The sequence below is a fragment of the Cuculus canorus genome, chromosome 2 (genome assembly GCF_017976375.1).
Source record: "Cuculus canorus isolate bCucCan1 chromosome 2, bCucCan1.pri, whole genome shotgun sequence".
Taxonomy (NCBI): Eukaryota; Metazoa; Chordata; class Aves; order Cuculiformes; family Cuculidae; genus Cuculus; species Cuculus canorus.
In genome coordinates this window covers 76,817,424-76,838,189 of record NC_071402.1, presented here as the reverse complement: position 1 = coordinate 76,838,189, position 20,766 = coordinate 76,817,424, and the positions used below count along the sequence as shown (strand labels likewise).

Below are 20,766 nucleotides of genomic sequence, written 5' to 3'. Positions count from 1 at the left end.
TTCTTCTCCAGCTGCTGAACAGCTATTCAGATTGCCTGTTCTCTCTGGGAGGCTGAATGACATCTTGGCATTTCATCTGTACATAATGATCTAACTAAAAGACCCAAAGCAGTTTTCAGGGTTAAATCCAGTATTCTGAATTCATGAGGGCAGTGACTTTTCAGGTGCACTCATCCTCTTCACCCTTCCAACCTCTTGCTGCCTTCGAGTGTTCCTGAAACAGATGTGATTTCTTTCGGTTTTGACAGGTCTTGCTTCCATGAGCTTGCCACGCTTTGAGCCCATATACATTTTTGGAAGCCTCAGCTTATTTTGGGCAGGATATCTACACTTCAACTTCACTCAACTACCATCTTTTTTTTGTTTTAAGGCTTCATTGTCTGGTTCCATCTAGTGACAGACAGTTCTCAACAGGAATGAAAAGTTGATTTCTATGCACTTTCTCTGTGAACGTAATGCCTTCATAAATTTTTATTATATTCTCTTGCTCCCATTATCTGCCGCTCTTTCAGCCTGCTGGATTCTGGCTTGCTAAATTGTTCCTAACTTGGAAGTGTGTACCCCTCCTCCGAATCTTTTCGATTTCTGCTGTTTAATTTTTTAGATGAGAGGATCAGAATTGCATAATGAGGTCCATACAGGGGTATACACTGTTTCAGTTTATGTTGCTTGCCTTATATGCCTTACAGTCCATTTTGCTCATGTGGCTGCAGTTGAATATTGAGCTATCTCTTCATAGATGTCTGCTCTAATTCCAAGGTTTCAGTGGTCAATTCTGAGCCCAGCGTACTGTAAGCAAAATCAGGAATATATGGGATTCTTTTATATATACATCACTTTATATTTGTGTACATTAATTTTAAAATCCTACAGTGCTTTCCTGTTAGCACTTGGCTTATCACACTGAATAACTTAATATCTTTAGCAAATTTTCATTTCATTGTTCAACTGCTGTTTCTGATAGGTTATGAATAAATCACTCCACTGGTGACCAGCTTCCATTGTGAAAACTGACCATTTATTTCCTGTGTTTTAACAATTATCTGTCCCATCTTCCCATGGTTGCTTATTCTTATGAAAGTGTGTTTGTAAGAGAACAAGACAGAAGTCTTTCGAAAAGTGAAATAGATACTATCAATGAATCTGTCTCTTCTCTAACATGCCTGTTGCTTATGCATTTCGTCTTCGAAGTGTAAAGGTAGGATTGAAAAACAGGCTTTTTTACTCCCCCTAGCATATCTTATTTATTCGTATGTCCACTCTTTCTGTAACTTTCTGTGATTTGCTCTAGTGTATAGCATTTTTCAGCATACTGTTGTACTTACATTCTTCCAGTCCTGAGATACGAAAGCAGTTTAGAGTGAGAGGCAGTACACCATGGTTATGGCCCAGTTAGGTAAAAGCAAAGAGCTTGGGCAGTACCACTAGATTCAAATGTGGCCTCCTAAGATCTGCAAAGCACTACTGACTGAATACAGTGTATGTTCAAGCAAAAGTTGGTTGAATCATACCTGATACTTTATCATTTAAATTCATACATCCTTCTACATTTCAGCGGAAAAGGCAGCTATTTGAAAGTCTTAAGACTGGCCAGTTTGTTGCGCTCTCTCAGATAAGGAGGAAAATGGAAAGACTACTGGAACGAGAAGTCTGTATTTCCGCATCTTTAGATTCACTGCAGTCTCTGGGCATGAGCTGCGTGGTGCTTGGCTGATAGATGGGGCCACCACACCACACACCACACCACTTCACACTTGGGTGAAATAGCATGTAAACTTTAAAAAATGTGAAGATTCATTTGTCAGTGTTGCAGTTCTAACTGGAGAGTGTCTTGATGTTGACATCTCTAAACTGTTCCAATTATTGGCTTCAGAGTGTGCACCCCAGCAACTTCTTCCCAAGGGCAGTAAGTGGCTCGGTGTTTCTGCTCTTACTGACTGAATGAACACTGGTCAAAGTGACTTTTAACTCCTGCAGGTAGTGCTTTAAAAGCAGTATATGCATAAACAGATGAGCGTTAATGGAGCCAGATTCTACATGCCAGAAAAATGAAATAACAAATCAGAAATGTGCTGCAGGTGGGAATTTTTTGTACTGTAACTTAAAACAGTTCTGGAATCCTCAATGTAAGAAGGATATGGAACTATTGGAATGAGTCCAGAGGAGAGCTACAGAGATGATCAGAGGGCTGGAGCACCTTCTCTACGAGGACAGGCTGAGAGAGTTGGACTTGTTCAGCCTGGGGAAGGCTCCAAGGAGTCCTTATAGCGACCATCCAGTACCTGAGAGGGGGGCTACAGGAAAGCTGGTGAGGGACTATTTACAAAGGCATGTAGTGATAGGACAAGGGGCAGTGGGTGTAAAGTGGAGAGGGGCATATCTAGACTAGTCATAAGAATTTCTTCACCATGAGAGTGGTGAGGCACTGGCACAGGCTGCCCAGGGAAGCTGTGGCTGCCCCATCCCTGGAGGTGTTCAAGGCCAGGTTGGACGGGGCCTTGGGCAGCCTGATCCAGTGGAATGTCCCTGCCCATGGCAGGGGGGTTGGAACTAAGTGGTCTTTAAGGTCCCTTCCAACCTAAACTGTTCTATGATTCTGTGATTTCCTGAATACACTGTGTGTAATATACATACTGTATTTAAATAGAAGTTGCACTTAAAGTGGGAGCACGTTGCAAGGCAGTGATAGGTGAGTTAGAAATATTTGTTGTTTCTTGAACCCTTGCCGGAAGTATTTCATGCCATAAAAGTTTGTTGGTTTTTTTTTGTTTGTTTTGGTTCTTTTTTAATGTAGACAATTTCTATTAAGATGTTTATTGCAGTTTATGTTCTGTTCCACTGTGTATCTCTTAAAACATCGCATATAGCCAAAAATTATGTGAGAAATCAATTGTGTCGCAGGTCACGCAGAGCAGTCATTAAAAACAATGCTTTTAGCCTGAGGACTGGACACGGAGAAGCACAACAGTAAAAGCTACCTGTTGAGTGCTTCACTTGGTGGGCCTATTACTCAAATGTTTTGAAAATGAAAGGTGTGTTCAACAATCAAAGCTAAATCACATTGTCATAGCACTTGACAGAAAGGTTAATAACTGAAGCTGTATCCACGTTAGGCTGTCAGATGTTTGTCTAATTGCAAAGTATGCTTTTAAAGTGAAATGAGTACTTAAGAGATAAAGATCTAGGTCCAAAGTGCTTGTTGATATAAAATGGTCTTGCTTCTTTAATTACAGTTGAGCCATTATAATTAATAAGAGAAAAATTGCCCCAAAACTTCTGTTATTCTTAATCCACATGCAGGATTGGTAACTTATTACTCCTCTGAGGACCAGCTTAAAGATAAACTAGGCTATAACTGGTTCTAAGAACTTTTAGCAGGAAGATATCTGTCATTCAAATCAGGCAAAATTGTAAGCAGGATCTGTAGCACTCACTAAAAAAATCTGTTTTAATTTATTATTCCTTCCAGTCATCAAGCTGATTTTGTAGTCACTAAAAGCCTAACACTTAGAAACTCTTAGTAATGAAGATGAACCATCTTGTGTTCTCTTATTTTTTGTCTCACTTTTTGTTGTTTAAATTTGTGCATCGTGTAAGAAATAGCTACTCTTATCAACTAGTTTAGTTTTCAGCAGTAAGGGATGATTAAAAGAATTCTTAGTGTACAAATAATGATAAAAATTTAGAATTAAAAGTTACAGTAGTAATTGTAACTGCTACAGCTAATCCATTTACTGTATGTCCAAAGGCTGCACTGGCTGTATGGATAAGCCAGTGTGGCTCAAGGTCTAGTCCATTATGAAAATCCCTTAAAACTGTGTAGTTGTCAAGGGACTGCTGATGCCTGTGAGCACACTTGCTGGATATGAGCATGGTGCTGGTTGCTTCTTTTTGCTATCTGTGTTGCTATATTAGATCCTTGCAGCAAAAAACCTGAATGCTTGTAGAAACAGCTGGAAGTACACAGAAAAAGCAATAGCTTTTATGTGATCATCTGCTACATTGCAGACCAATTCAGAGAATCATCACCATTCACTACAGCCTGCGATGGGACCAGGGATGCCAGCTTGCTACTGAGACAAGGTTCTGTCCCTAAGGGAGAGTGCTTAGTCTATCAGACAGAAATAAAATTAGGCAGCATGTAAGACAGCACATGTGGAGGAGGCCTGTATCAGGGAATTTTATTTTTTTTAATATGTTTATATTTTAGACATGAATATTTCACTCATCAGTTGCAATTCAGTATTCTCCTGAGGGCTTTTCCCTTGCTAGGTATCCTCAGGGAACTATAAATGTGATTCCTACAACATTAATAGAGTTTTTTGAATTCTTGGTTTGTATAAACTTTTCCCTTTTCTTTGAAAATTCTCTTCTTGGTGACTATTACAGCAAGTAAAAGGATGAAAAAGTTTGAAGCTGTTATGATTAGTCCCTCTCACACAAAAATTTTGGAATAAAAGTATACTTTAGATGCCTTGGAAGTTTCGTATCAAAGATAACTTCTGCATTCTACCTGATTTAGGATATTGTCCTTCCTCTGTCCTTTCTTACATCACATCAGTCCTTAAAAAGAATATTACATATACTAGATATTAAATGTGCTATGTTTTTATCATGGAACCTTGAAGAAGACCAGTCTTGGTTTCATCTTTGCTAAATACAGATTATTTGCTCCCAGTGAGATCTGCAGACCTGTTGCTGGCGACCTGAGCGTGCTCAGGGAGCACAGTTGTTTCTGTAGGTACTTCAACTTTGTCTTTAAGATTTGTAGAACTGCCACTGGGAGTAAGGTTAACAGCTTGCTAAATAGTCCCATATCCAGACGGCACATCTCAGCACACTGGCTTTCTGGATGGTCTTTACATAGAATTCGATGTTCCTCCTCTGGATAACACAGATGAACTTAGTTATCCTAAAGTCAAAAGAATATTGCTCAAAATATTGTATGAGTGTATGGAAAATGACCCTAAAAGAGATGGGCAACAACCATTTTTCCCTGCCTCAAATCCCACTAATTGTACTGAATTACTAAGATAAGTGCCAGAGTTGACAGGAATCAGGTATGATTTGCACAGTGCTTTCCTTTATAGCCCTCACTTCATATCCATGGAGCATTGGATTGACGCCCCTTATCTATGTTTGGAGTATCGTGCCCTGCTGTTACTTACTGAGTGATGACATCATAGCTGTGGTACATCCTCCCATAAAACTGAAGCTGGATTATTATAATTTTCTTTCCATTCCTAGATAATTAGCCAAATCAGTCTGTCATTTGTTCAGAAAACAGCAATTTGGTGAGCCATGGGTCTGAGCTCTTGTTCTTGGTGCTCCTTTCCTGAGAAGAAGCTGCTTACATTAGCTGGGGTTTGGAAGTCTTAAGTGGGACCTGCTGACTAAACTGAGAATTATTCTTCAGCGCTCTGTATTCCTGGTATTCCTTTGTGGCTGGATTCTGTGTGAAATTAATTTTACTGGTTTATGGAGGTCTAAGGGCCTCCTTGTCCTGTTAAATTAAAAATGTCAGCCTAACCTCATATTTACCTTGTTAGTAGAGTTTCCACAAAGTATCAAGACTTACCAGGTAATCAAGTTTTGCTGGGCTGCTTTTATGATGAAAAGTATTTTTTTCCTGAAATCTGTGCATTGTATCTCCACGTCTTTTTAAAAATCCAGAAAACGTGGTTTCACCTGGTTGCAGACTGACACAGGAGAAATATGTGCTTCGTTAGTGGAACATTTTACCAACAGTAGGTATTGCTAGTGGTCCAGTGTAAGATTTACAGGGTGACCTGTAAATTCATAAATGACAAATGATATCTTGGTCCCTGTCACACTGACACCTGCAGCTTGTTTGAATTAACAACAAAAAATAAGGACATTAAGAAGGCAGAGTGTTTTCTTTCATGGCTCAAGTAATCTAGCACTTGCTTCTCTTTTGCAGAACTACATAGCCTGAACATGTTTGTATTAGAGACCTTCCGTGAAAGTTCTCAGTTAACAATGATTTCTTCAATAGATGTGAAATGGGAATAGTTAGATAATGGAATGTATTTATTTTTAAATAACCAAATTATTACTTCTACCAAAATGTTGGTGCAAGGTTTGAATTTGTTTTGGTTTTTAAGTTATTTGCCATGTAAATAAACATATGAAATCTAGGGAGATCTGTGAGTCAGTGCAGAGACTTCGACAGAGACTTTTAAAACAAAAGGAAAAGCAGTCATGGGAATTTGGTGTATTCGCCTCTTGATTACAGAAGCAACTAGAGCGTAATGGGAAAGGATGATAAACAGAAGAACTGAACTCGACAGCTTTTCTACACAGGGCAAAGGAATGCATTGTCTTTGCGAGACGTGCCCCTAGAGTGCCTGTGTTACTTTGTATGAAGGCCTCATATTCTTTGTTTGGCTGGAAATGAATGAGGCAGACAGCTCAGAGCTCAGGGACTATAAGAATGTCTGCATTGCTGTCTTGGTGAGGAGGAGTTTCTGGTGAATTTGGAGAGGAGCTGAGACACTGCCAGTCTCTGCAGGCTCTGGAGAATCGAGGTGATGTACATTGCTAGAGAGAAGGAGAAACCACCTCAATGAAAAGATTAGAGAGAATGTGTCTCACTTTTTTACCAATATCTAAGTCTATATATTTTGAAAGCTTCCACTCAGTATATGTAAGTGCAGAAAATTAAGAAGCCTGGGCGCATAATGTTTGTACATCTAGTTCTATTTCAAAAGATCCAGTAATATTTCAGCTTTTATTTTTATAGTGGTACAAGGAAAAGTAGAGTGCCGCAAACACTTCCTCAGCATCTTTCTGTTGTGTTGTAATTTGTGCAGTTATTATTCTGAGGTTGGATACTTCTCTCTTCTCTTTCTGGAGGGTGGAGGAGTAGAATTTCAGATAAAAGAATTCCACTAATTCCCCTTATCCTCGTTGCCTGATTAAATTAGGAAAATCGTTCATCTGCTTCTCTTATAGCAGCAGAGAGGGGAAAAGGTATGGATCAGAACAAGAACAAGACCACACAAAGCTTGCAAGCCACTATGAAGGGCACGCTTCTGATCTGAAATGTAGGGTGAACTGGAAGGTCTCAAGGAGAATGGAAGCTGTGAATTTGTGTGCTAGGGAGATAAAGGAATTCATTCTAGTGCTCCTGTGCTGTACGTTTTTTTCAGACGATCTGCAGAAGTGAAGGAAACCATATTGAATTAATTGGGGCAGCTTATGTGTGGGAGAGCAGAACTAATTAGAACTGTGTGGGGTGGCAAGCGTAGATGGAAAATCATGTGCGTTTAGGGAGCAGTGTCAATTAAGAACCTGCACTTGGGGTCTGGGGGATCATCCGGTTATACGATTATTTGATTAGGAAAATTCTTTGGTGCTTTAGGGAAATTGAAATGTTTTTTTTTCAGATGATAGGGAGGCAGAACAGGATGAAGTAGATAGAGCAAAGAAAAAATTGAAAGGAATCCTATCCTTACATCCTCTCACCTTCCTTCATCTGAAATTCATTCCTCCTTCCCAAGATTCTTGTCATTTTTCCATCTTAAATGCAAATGCAATTGCAAATAGCTTAAGAGGAAGAAAGTGCCTTGCCTTCTTCCAAGTCAAGGGCCAGTGGCCTCACTTCCACTTCTGTATATTGGCATTAAGTACTTAGGGCTGGTGTGCTCTTTTCTGTTCTCCTTTTGTATAAACTTCAGGAGTGGGGAGAGAGGAGCTACAGATGAGCAGCCTAACAGAGAGTTGGCTTCCTCTACCGAAGGGAACCACAAGGAAGTTTTTAGACTGTTCCCGAGACTGCTAATTCACCCATTTCCCAATGAAAACTACTGTGCAAATTTGAAAGCAGGTTTTCTCAGGAAGGCTTGATGTTAGCAAATAAAGATTCTACTTGTAGATGTTCGTTCATACATATTTGTTTCTTTAGATATCAATATTTTGAACTTTATGATATATTATGTTATCCAGTACATTTTGTTTTAATTGTGTTTTTATACATGTGTTCAGAAGGCCCTCTGGCCCTGTCTGAGGAACACAGTTATTATGATAAGCTGAGGTTTTAAATTTTGCAATGTAAAACAACTTGTAACTACATAAAGAGAAGATCAAGGCATTAATGTTCTCTCAAAATAAGAGAGAAAAGGAACCACTCATGCAGAATGAGAAGCAAGTAATAACAGGTGTTTTATGTTATGCTTTGATAATATTTTTCTCTCAAGTTGAGAGCCCTAACTACTAGGCTCTTCAAATCCTAGGAGATTTCTTCAGCAAAATTCCTAGATTTTTCAAAGCCTGATTTATATGTACATATTCACATTTTAAAAATGCTTTCTCACAAACATAAAGCCTACTTTTTTAAAAAAAAAAAAAAAGGAAAGAGAAATTATCATCCCTTCATCAAATTTTAGTAGGCTGTGAGTCTCCCAGCTCAGGTGGTTGCATGCTGCTTGGCCTCTCAGCCCCTTCTTGTGGAGAACCTGATGACTTCCATTTGTTCCCCTCTGTGTTACATTTCCTGAGCTCATTCACGGCTGTCTTCATTATTCACAGCTCTGAACTGATGGAAGGAGAAAAGAAAACAAGTTTTTTTTTATCTGTATGTTAATTGTGAGAAGGTTTCAGGAGGGAAGATGCTGACCCTTGCTGTTGCTTTGCAGGAATGTCAGCTCTGCTGGAGAGGAGGCTCGCAGAAGAATGAGGGAGTGTGATGGCCTGACGGACGCATTGCTGTACGTGATCCAGTCTGCTCTGGGGAGCAGTGAAATTGATAGTAAGGTTTGTCATCTTTGTATTTTCAGGACCAAGAATCCAGGTATGCAGGGTACATTAGGACAATAAAGTGACATTGTCACAGAAGAAAGCCACCTCCCACAGAGCAGCCCAAACACAAGGGCATCATTAGCTTCGGAAGAGCTGGTCTAGGGACTCTTTCAAATTCCCCTGTTCTGTCAGGCTGAAGTTAGAGGGGCTTTGTTGCAGCAGAGTGAGAGGTGGATGGAGGAGGAGGAGGAAAGCAGGAGGAAAGAAGTCAGTTTATGCCCCCCATCTCACAGCTCAGCTGCTGCTTTTTTGGCAGTTTCTTTGTAGGTGACCCAACTGATTTCACAGTTCATTATTTAGAAGACTGAATAAGAAGTGCAGTAAGCTCCTGGTTTGCATCTTCTTGTTAATATAGAATGTTGTTTATACTCTTATTTGTAGCTGGTATGACTTGGAAAAGCTGCCGGCTAAGTCATATATGCAGGGGAAAACGAAAAAAATGAGAGAAAAATTATCTCTCGCTATCTGAGTAGTTTTAACCTCCTGTCTAACATGTTTCTAACTGTGTGACAAAACATAAAATTTTAATTAAATATTTAAATAACCGACTAAATAATTTCTTAATCTCATTTCAAAAATGATGCTATTATAATAAAAAAATGGAACTTTATTTTAAAGTTGTAAATGTTGTTTTCCAAATGCCATGACAATTGCCTTATTAGATTATTTTGTAATGCCATTAGTGACTAAAAACTAAAATACTGGGAAACGTGTCCCTGATCCTACAGGCTCTGAGAGAAGATGGGGCACTTGCAATCACATGCGGAGTTGTTGTAAAAGTCATTCCTCATGTTGGCAAAGTTAAGAGTGCATAAATCGTAGCAGCTTTTAAAGCATCTTAGCAGTAGTATTTTTTTTATAGATGTGTAATAAAAAAAGCTATGCTAATTCAAGTTAAAGTGTTAAAAATTAGTGACTTGGACATGGTTACCTGTCAAAGTTACTGTTTATAGTTTTAGTTTGATCTATTAAGGTAGAAGGATTACTGTGCTCATATTTAGTCCTCTTATGATGAAACTGAAAAAGGAGTAAGGAATACGAGGACCCTTGAAAGCTCAAAGCTACAAGTCAAGAAGGAGTGAAATCTGTCCAGCTACCTGGCCAGAACCAGCTTTCTTGGCTTGTAGGAGTTCACCTTAGTGAAGAAGGTGTTGGTTCCATTTGAGCCTTGGAAGTTTGCTTATCAGTTTCTAGTTTGAGGTAGTATTGTCCTCATGGTGGGCTTAACTTATTTGTTTATGACTTAATAATAATTCTAAGTGTGAGAGCTATTGTTTGTGAAAGGAAGTCTTAAAATTTAGAACCGTATTCAACAACCACAAAGCTTCAATTTTAGCATGCTGTGGCTGTGCAGAAATAAATATTAGCACTAGTGAATAAAATACACATATGGAAATGTTAAAGAAAAGTAAAAGAGCCAACTTGTTAAAAAAGTCATGGTCACTATGTGGTCTGCAAAGCCTTCAGGTATGAAATGTTCACTAAGAGCACTTTCAGGACACACATATATTTCTACAGATGTTTACATATTTGGCTGGAGATTTCAAATTAGTACAAGTGTCATGTGGAATTTTGTCTACATTAAAAAGTAAATAAATAAATATTCCTGTGTAGATGGGTCTGACTTTAATATCATCTCTGTAACTTAATGCCGTCACAAAAAATGTATGCCAAATGCATACCTGGCATAAGCTCATACAGTATTTGAAAGTAAATGAAGCCCCATCTGTTTGCCTCACTGGTGAATATGGTAGAGTAAGACAGAGCCGAAAGCCTCACAGCCATTCTGCCCTGGGTTAATGAAGCAACAGACCTGGAATGAAGTGACGGTAGCTTTTCCATGGAGCATAAATGTAGATACAGACTGTTTTTTTTAAACTGTACTCCAGAAAATTAAACTTATATCCTTCTTATTAGGGATGGTTATACCAAATTGAACCATTCAAGTCAGTCTAAAATGAGCTTATTTTAGACTTACAGAAATTATGTTGAATAATCAGTGAATTCTCCTCCATTGGGTCTTGCTCCATTTCTGGATTCCTGCCAGCATCATCTACAGAAGGCACAACCTATTTGGGGGACAAATCAATGAAAGAGAAAGGCTACCCACAAGGTATTGGCAGCCTGGCTAGAAGCAGTAAAAGCAGCAAGACTTTGAAATTTCTAGTCTTACTCCTGGGGCTCAAGAAAAATCATCTGTTCATGCTGCAAGTACTTGTGAAATAGAACTTGGATCCTATTTTTCTGATAATTTACAGAATTTATGCCAGAAAAAGAGGTGATTTCTGGTTTAAGAAAAGAAAACAAATGCGGAACCTATTGCAGTTTTTCTGTTTATAGCGTTTTCTATTCACCAAGATGGGAGTTTGCTGCCATTCCGTGTGTATTCAGGTTCTTTTGATTGCTTTTTAACTTGCCTTCTGTTTCACATGGGGCTCCAGTGTGAAATTCAGAATGACAATTAAAACACACCCAGAAAAATATTGTCCAGACTACTGATTACTTTCCATAAAAATTCCTAAATTTCTTAAGGTGTTTTTACTTGGGGAGCACTCAGAAATGAGGAGGTAAGAGTTGTGCTGGGAAGATGTGTGTGCAAAGATCAATGATGTTTCTTCTGCTTTCTATATAGAGTGAGCAAATAAAGGATTTTGACTTTTTTGTTGTGTTGTTTTCTGTGTATTTTTTGTCACACTTCTCAGACCGTTGAAAACTGTGTGTGCATTTTGAGGAACCTCTCATACAGGCTAGCTGCTGAAACATCTCAGGGACAGCAGATGGGAACAGATGAACTTGATGGATTACTCTGTGGTGATGCCAATGGGAAAGATGCAGAGAGTTCAGGGTGCTGGGGGAAGAAGAAGAAGAAAAAGAAATCACAAGATCAGGTAATGAACATTACTTGCAGCTGCACTGTGAGTTGTTGAAGTGCCCATCATTTAACTTATAAATAATGAATTCACTGTATTAGAAATTAAGTACATGATGCATAATATACAAAACTGTTGCCTTTGCTAATTAGCTGAGAGCTTAAAGCCGAGTATGGCTCTGTAGTAATTAAATGTATTTGCTTGAGAACGGTGCATATTATGTAATGACACCTGGAAAACTGTAGTCATGGGTACGCGGTGAATGTCATAAATACTGTAAAATGCTCAGTCTACTAAAGGAAGCTATTTGTAATGAAAAGTGTAAGTCTTAATATTCAGGTTTAATCTGCATATACTTGACACTGTACTTCAACACAGCCGTATATGTGTAGAGAGGCTTTGATGCAAGCAAGTAGACTTAAATTTGTATACTTCTTTGCTTCAAAGTTAGTCTTTGACTTTACATCTTAAAAGAACACTGTACGGGACTGAATCAAGCAATATGAGTGACGGATAAAATATGTATATTTTGTTACATTTAATGTTGTTACCAGACAAAGATTGAGAAGTGATAGTTTCCTGAAGTTATTTGAGGTGCTGCGGGTTTTTATTTCAAGTGGGTTGTCTTTCAATGTGTATTTATCTCCTTTTTTTCCCATTAACAACTTAAAATCTGGGGAATGCTGTCAATGATATTACAGAGAAAGATGTGGTTGTATCAGTATAGATACTAATTAGCAATGAGAATGGCTACTGATTTATGAACTGTGCTGGCAGGAAGTAGTTTTCCATGTCTTCCTGGACTTAGTCTTTTCCACTGCCATTTATTTCTGTTTCAGGTTGCTCAAAGAAAATATTTGTTTGAGTAAGCAATTAGGCGCACAGAGTATTTGAATAAATGTAGTAAACCAGTACTGAAAATATTCTTGAGTTCATAAAGGTAAATTTTGGTAATGTGGAAAAGTTATAGAAACATTAACAAGCTTAGATTCAGGTGCTGAAAAACACAGCACTCATGACTAGTAGGAGTTTTATTTCACCTATTGTGACGACACTGCAGTCATCAGATAACTTGGATTTATTATTGCCTTTTGTTGTGATTTATGTATTAGGCTACGTGGAAGATAAAAAGCGCCAAAGCAAAGTAATTTTACCCATAAAGCAGTCATCATCCCTCTTCCTTAATTAACAGTTCCCACACAATTAATGCCTGCAGTTATTCAAGGTGCAGAAACTAAAATAGCATGTCTGGATATGAATGGGTCATACTGCAGCTCACCTTTCTCTTTTGGTGCTCTGTTTATCAACATGCATGCATGTGTGCATGCACACATTGTAGAAAGTCGTTTTAAACTCTTATATTCCTTCTGCAGTTTCTGGATCTTGGGTTTATACTTTAATTCTGTACCACTGACTGTTTCAATGTTCCTGTCAGGTTTCTCTGTACATTAAAGATTCTCTATAGAAGATCTTTCTTCTTCTCCAGGCCAAAGAACTAATATCTTTTTGGCTGATTTTCTTTACAATGTACGTGTTCCTGCCTGCTCTTAGGTGTCCTTTGTCTGTTTCTGTGAGCGCTCATTTTCAGCATGCAGCATGGTAAAGGTCTCTTCAGATCTACTTGTGTTTGTTTAGTGGAATGGTTTAATATAAATTTTTAAATCCAGAGAAAAGTAAAACTATGCACATATTTTCAGATTTATGTTCACTAGTTTTTTTCTGCGGCAAGGAAATAAATTTATTCTATCCAGAAATAATTTTATGGTGTACAGGACCCCTTTGCCTTACAAATATTAGAAATATTTTTCTAATTATTTTTCTTATTTCATTTAATTTCCTTTAAATCTGGACAGTCTACCCATCTTGCCACCTACCAGTTCTCACCTGTGGTTATTATTCATCAGAAATCTCAGGGAGCCTTGTGAGCCTTCTGCAGAGTGTGTTATTCTCACCCCATGATCCCTGGCTGTTGTCGACTACATCAAACATCTTAAAGTATGTTGTCAAGTTAACCAGAGTGCCACTAAAACCAAATGTGTCTGAGGTCTATCAGCTAGGTTATCGTGCCAGAAATAGCTCTCCCACATTATTGTCATAAGTGGAAAAGAAAATCAGAAGGTTTCTTATGTATCTGTACCTTTGTATTCATAGCATAGGGCCTGACCCCCAACTCAGACTGGGGTAAAGTGAAAGGTAATTTTTTGTCCATTTATTTTTGTGAAAATAGGTACACAATTATATTCAATTGTCTTTTCTTTCTGGAAACCACACAGTCCAATTATGTAAAAAAAAAAGTTCTTTCTGCTTCTTTTGCTCTGTCATTTTTTTGCTGTTTTGGGGGACTCCAGTAGATTCATACTACTGAAAACTTGGAGTAACTGGAAAACCTTTCTTCTTCTAGACTATGTCACAATCAGGAATACTCTCACCGCTGTGTCTATGTCTATCAAGAAAAATTAGTTTTCTTAGATGTTTTGTTGGGATTGTTTTCTTCCAGGCAAGAGTGTCTGACAACATCGTCTTGTGTTCTTCAGGTTAGTCAGATTTTACCCATCTAAATTAAGCTTATCAACACTTCCTGGAGGAGAACATTTTTACATGCCCTTCCAACCATATATTGTCTCCCTATGTGCTGACTGCTGCCCGAGTATTGAACATGTCCATATTCTCGTACAGTAATCTCATCATTTTTCTGCAAGACTTTTAAATTTTCCAGGTAATGTCTTTCATAATCTCTTTTCAATTGCAGTGCTTAAGCTCTTGCCTGCTGCTTGTTCTGTACCTTAGAACAGGTCTCATGCTTTCCTGGGGATGATATTTTTTGAATGCTTGTTCCTTTAAGTGCCTCAGCAGGAAAGCTTTCCTGCTCTGAAGTATCTTATAGTATAGATCTAAAGATCACACTCATGATGGACAGTGTTTTACATGTAAATAATGAAGGTGTACTTAATGGCATCTTTATAGGATACAATGATTTACAACATCTGAAGCACTAAAGCGTTGCAAACTGACATGGATTCAGAACCTGTGGAAAGAAACCTCAAAGAAACGTAAGATGAGAAAGTTATAAAAGTACGTGCCCCTTAAGGAGATGGCATTGAGCTTCAGGCTACTTTTAATAATTGTTCACACTAGGCAATACAAACCTAATTACCTGTAGCAAAATTTCTTCACAAGTGTAAAATCAAATCTTTTTTGGGGCTTATTATTATTGTCACTTACACATACACAAAGTGGAATTCAGACAGTGTAAAAACTCCAGTCATTTACCTGTGAGATTCCTTTAATACTTGAGGGGTTTGCCTCTCATGTCAGACAAAGCACAGACACATCTCTAAGAGTTGTGACAACTCAGTACAGGGAAGTAATTTCCAGTTCTGTAGCCTGCTACATTTTATGTCCCTGGAAAAAGTGTTGTGGGTATAGGGATTGTTCTTTTTGGCAGTGTATGGGGTTCAGTGTATGATAAAAACTTTTACAGTGTACTTCTTCAGTTCTTCACTTGGTTTCTCAAGTGTGTATTTTCTTGAACTCCTCCTGAAGTGACAGATGTGGGCATTTATGCAGTGGTCTTCAATTTTTAAGTAGAAGTGTTCAACTTATCTAAAAGCTACTAGTAGCACAACTACTGTAATTGGGCAATTATACCAGCTGTATCATTTTAGACAGCAGATGTGGATGAAGACACGGTTTTCTATACTTAAAAAAAGAATAATCCCATACCTTGCTAAGATGTTTGTTTCTTAAACCATAAAACAGGAGAAACCTGTAACATTAAAGTCACTTTTTCATTATTTTGTTCTGTAAAGAAAGCAGAAGTTAGTTTATTTGTTTTATGGTTCATGAAACAATTATCCCTGTTCTTCTAGGTTATATTTCAGTTGTAGTCATATATAAGTTACTTCAGGGCAAGAACAGAACTGAGTGGTAATGTAAAATGTGGTTTTCTTTGAAAGGCCTTTCAAGAACAAACTGGAATATATTTTTCATTAATTGCATCAGTTGTCTATACCAATGGCAACTTCTCTGTATCTTAAAACCGAATAAGAGATATTTCTTTATTCAGGTCATAGTTGTCTAATGACACCTTCCAGATCGCTTAACTTTATAAGTTCCCTTAGGATCACAGGAAACAAGTGTTCTCCTCATTTCAGAATAAAGGTGGGTGGTGTTAAAAGAGCCCACAATCATTCCTCTCTGCAGCAGTGTACAAGAGGTCAGACAGATTCCTGAGGCATATGCTGTGTCACGCAAGTTTAATGCCCAAAGAGATCCAAACCTTCTAAAGATTTGCAATAAAGCCACTTATAGCGTCGGTATTGTCTGTGGAAAAACAGAAAGCAAAACTTATAAAGGCCTGAGGAAAAATAAGTAAAACTCACCTGACTTTATTGCTGTCTCAAACCTCAAGCACTGTAATTCCTTTTGTCACCGTTGTTCATTATATTCTCTCTGCTGCTTACCTATGATCAGCTGTTACTCTCTCCAGCTGTAGAGTCCTTCATCTCTGACCTTATGTCATGTCACTCTTCAGATGGAAACTAATTTTTCCACTGCTGAATATTTTGTCACTGGTATTAGTATGCTTGCTGCCGCCAACAGGTTTGTTCTTTGAGCTGTACGAGAAACATGGATTGTGAGAAAAAGCAGTGAGGGAAAATAAGGTGTATGGACCAATTTCAGTAAAAGACCCAGGGAGTTCTGATTAATCCTTATTTTATTTCTTGTTATGCAGCCCATATATACACGTGGCACTATTTCATTTCTTTTCCTCTGCTAAGAAGAAACAGGCTGGCTTCTTGGCTTCATGCTCCTCTCGAGTTCCTCATCTGTGATCATTCTTGTCAACCTAGAATCTAGCCCAAAAACTGATTTTTGATTGGAAGTGACACTTTTGAAATGAGCCTGACCTTCTCTTTCACCTTCTGTCAAGAGCCTTAAGGTATAAAAGCAACATTTCAAGTTATATATCGTTATGAATTGACTGGCACACCTCTTTAGTATGCTTGCTAAATGGGCTGTAAATTCTTCTGTCCAGGTAAAATAGCAGATTTAAGGAAATAATATTTCAAAAAGAATAAAAAATAAAGCTGTCAGATATGTCTTTTCATGTGATGGAACTGGTATTTTACCATGTATATACCAATACTCTACTAAGCCACACCAGGTTAATAAGCACAGAAACAGATATGACGGTGGCTCCTGCTGTTAGCTAATAATTTAAACTGAAATTAGGGTGAAAGACTATTGCCACTATGTTCTGCCCAGGAAGGATATTATTTCCACTTGTTGCTTCCTTGTCTTCCACAAGGTGGTTATGCCACGTGTTTACTAGCAAGACATCTACTGTCTTGAGCAGCTCCCGATGGAGCTTCTTAGCAACCATTTCTAAGTTCTTGCTTGCTTACACAGAAACACCTCATATGCCCTGGGAATCTCTTGGTATCATGTATGACCAAGTTGTTTTCAAAGTCAAAACTGTAGGGGTATTAAATAAAATTTGTGTTTATCAGATTGTGGAACACAGGGCAGAGCCCATTAGCTTCAGCTCCCTGTGGAGAGGAGAAGGAGATGCAGTGAGATGTTCAAGATTGTTGTCCCTGGATTGAACTCCATCCTGTTTTTCTTGGGAGGAGTCTGATTTTAAGCAGACAAAATCCACAAATCAAATAAAATTATTTTTCTTAGCTAAGAGTATTAATATAAAGAAGTTTAATAAAGGCGTTGACAATTATTTTAAGAATGCAATATATAATGGTTCTGTGGAGCGCTGTTCAGTTGCTGATATAAATTTTATCACTGCTGTTAAAAGGGAGTAGCTACAGCATTATCAGGCTATCTCAAATGTCTGGGATCACTGGAGAGAGATGGTTGTGGGCATTGCTGGGTTTTGTTGGAGGCTTTTTTTGTCCTAGATTTTCTTTTGTTAGCAGTGGTATTTTCCACAGACTGGTGGGAAGGAAAATATATATATTTAATAAATGGAAATACAACACTGTTGTTTTGTTATCACAGGAAAACCTATCGTCACGTGCTACTCCTTAGTAACAAACTCCACTAACTTGAGGGTTTTAGTACAAGACCTAAAATATGAAGAATGCACTTGTCTCACTGAGTTGAAGCCTTTCCTGATATTCAGTACGATAGACTATAAACACGAATTTGCTTTCATTAAAATGAGAACAAATGTGTTATGTGGCACGGGGGGAACATCTTGATGAGTGATCTTTTTCTCTCTTCGAAGTTCTATTGCAATTTTGGAAAACTTTATTAAAAGTACTCTTATTCTCACAAGTCTGCTGTTCTTGAAGATCTCTGGATTTGGATTTTGATTCTGCTTGACTTTCATTCTGTCTTTGCACCAGTTTCAGGAAATTAGAGATTTGTATCTCACCCACGTAACAAACAGTTTGTCAGCTTCACTCACAATATATATGTGGGTAATTTCAGCTGAAGGAGGGAAGCCTGGAAGGAATATTTGTTTATGACTTTTTTTTCCTCCTTAGCATAAGCTAGGAAGAGTAATTGCATGCAGTTGTTTTGTTTTTCAGAGACTCCTACTACATCCACAGCCTATCTGACATAGACCCTACTGATCATTGCTGGTAGTCTGCAACAATACAGTAACTCTTCCAGTAATTCGCTGGGTAGTGTTGTTTAGCACACTGCCTTGGCTCATTAATATTGAGCAATGTGAACCATAAAGCAATTTCTGCCATGCCTTAGCCGCCGTTTGAGAAAATAGACTGTAGTATCATTTTGGGGAAGATATTTTTTTCATTCAGCAATTGATGTTTATGTTTATGAAGTACTAATTAAATTGGTGAAGATCAGAAAAATCACTTTTGCTTAGCTTCTTTTCTGATCTCGATGAGCCCTGCGTGCCCTGCATCAGCTGGGCTGTACAGCTGCAGGCACTGGTCTCAGCTATGCAGAAGGTGCCAGAAGCCTTTCAGTGAAGGGTTAACTGAGATCACAGATGCAGGAGCAGAGAGGAGCTGAAACATGGAGGCAAGGAGCATGTGACAGGTCATAGTAGCTTGTGCCCTCTCCTCCTATAAAGCAGCTACAGTTCTGTCACCCTTTATCACAGAACCTTGAAGAGGCTACTATGGTGTGTCATGCATGGCTGGCAGCGACACCTTCGCTGTGCATACCGCTCATCTGCTATTGGCAAACACACCACGTGTGAAGAATGATACAGGACATTATCCAATGTCACTGGATTTACTGGACCTTCACTGCACCCATGCATGCACTACCGGAGACTTCCATCACTCTTAAAAGGACCCTGAGGCATAACAGTGTCTTGAGAAAAAGGTCTTCCCCTACAGCTGGTCATAAATTAAGGCAGTCATGCTAAAAATAAGTCACAAGAAGGGCATGGAAATGCAGTGATTTGTCTCACATTTTTTTTTAAATGTTTTCTCATTACTGGGAAGAATGACAAAACCACATTAAATATTCATTTATCTGCGAGTATCACTTCTAGTGCTTTATATGTACCAGCACAGCATGAACACATACTGCTTTATTTATATCAGCTGATTTTCAGTAGTCTTTGGGTTTATAAAACTGTAGATACTTGAGCTTAAAGATCATTTTATCCCCACATATGCCCAAAAGTGAATTGGGTAGATCTGATATATTTTCTAGATTATATGTACTTTACCCCTGAAATAGTATATTAAATACATTGTGCAAACACTCTTCAGTTGTCTAACGCATCCATAATTCACGCAAAAGCGAAATGACATGGATGAAGATCTTGGACATCACAAGTTGTTTGTTAGTGGAATTAATATTTAAGTACAAAGTCCAAATCTGGTGTGAGGTCAGATTTGACCTGTAAGATATGTTTCTCATTTGTTTTCCAAAGAATTCTGAAAGTGCAGATGATGGAATTCTGAGAGATAAATAAGAAGCTGGTTTAAATGTATTCTTTATGAGCTGACAGGAAGTAATTTCTGGCAAGGATGGTGATTTGTATGGAGAAAAAAGGAGAACTGAGTTACATGCATTGAAATCAACTTGTTGGTTTAAAGGCAGAAATTCAAAGGTACAACCCTGTAATAGTGTCATTTAAAGGGATAGTTTCTTCTGAAAGCAATTATCCCATAGTTTTTCAACCAACACTGGGTAATGCTGTGCCAGTTCTTGTAAACTGTGGTAACTTTTGTACAGCACAGTGAATTTCATATTTGAGCAGGTTCCTGTTTTTCACTAACAGCTCATGTGTATTAAATGGCCCCACAAGCTTTCCACTTTGGAGTTCTGTTTTAATTTAGGAAAAAAAGAGCGGTTTGCATTCTGTATGGTAGTAATCTACAAAACCTTGTTAAAATTAAGTTGTGTTAGTTATTATTAGATAAGACTTGATTAATTATCCCTTAAACTGTATGTTGATTTTTAAAGTCAGCTTAAATAAACGATTGATACTTCCTGAAAACAATAGATTCTAGATCTTTCCCAGTGTAAGTATTGTGGTGTAACTAATTAAATTAACTGTTGCAGATCTAAGAAAGGAATTAAATTGGCTTGTGCTATCTTTGTTTGTGTAGTGAATGTTCAATGCTATGATACACGTATTTTATCTACATAATCACAGTAAACTCTAACCCATGGCATTAAAAGGTTTACTTAGTATCATATTGTGCAATCTGAACATGTCAGAGGTGTTAGAAGAGGGATTTTATTAAACAGCTAAGGCTTGTTCCTAACAGTGGTATTAATGCTATGCGTTTCCTAAATCCCTTTATCTGTACAAAGCAAAGCAAAATATACATTACATATATAGATAGAAATCACATTTGAAATTTCATTAAAGGTGCATTCCGTTTCTTACTTTTGTTTAAAGAAGCAAAAATAAGTCCTTGAATTTCCTTCTTTCCTTCTTTTAAGAGGTTTGATGCTTATGTACAAGTATTCTGTATTCCACAGGAGGAGTGAATCACTCTTCTGCTGGAGTAAATTTTCTCTTCCTGGTAAAAGTGAGTTTTGTGCAATAATCTACTTGATGTCCAGGTTTTAATATTGCCTATTTGGGATATCAGACAAGTTATTTTCGTGGCAAAAC

The 20,766-nt window shown here is 38.0% G+C and overlaps 1 protein-coding gene across 7 annotated transcripts in view; it reads left to right on the top strand.

Moving 5' to 3' along the window:
• CTNND2 (catenin delta 2) overlaps nt 1-20,766 on the top strand; it is a 662,788-nt gene that overhangs the window by 551,075 nt on the left and 90,947 nt on the right. For all 7 annotated transcript variants that reach the window (XM_054059035.1, XM_054059034.1, XM_054059037.1 and 4 more), the window contains 2 exons: nt 8,658-8,775; nt 11,523-11,708. In XM_054059035.1, coding sequence (XP_053915010.1) covers nt 8,658-8,775; nt 11,523-11,708 — 304 coding nt within the window. The remainder of the gene's footprint in view (nt 1-8,657; nt 8,776-11,522; nt 11,709-20,766) is intronic.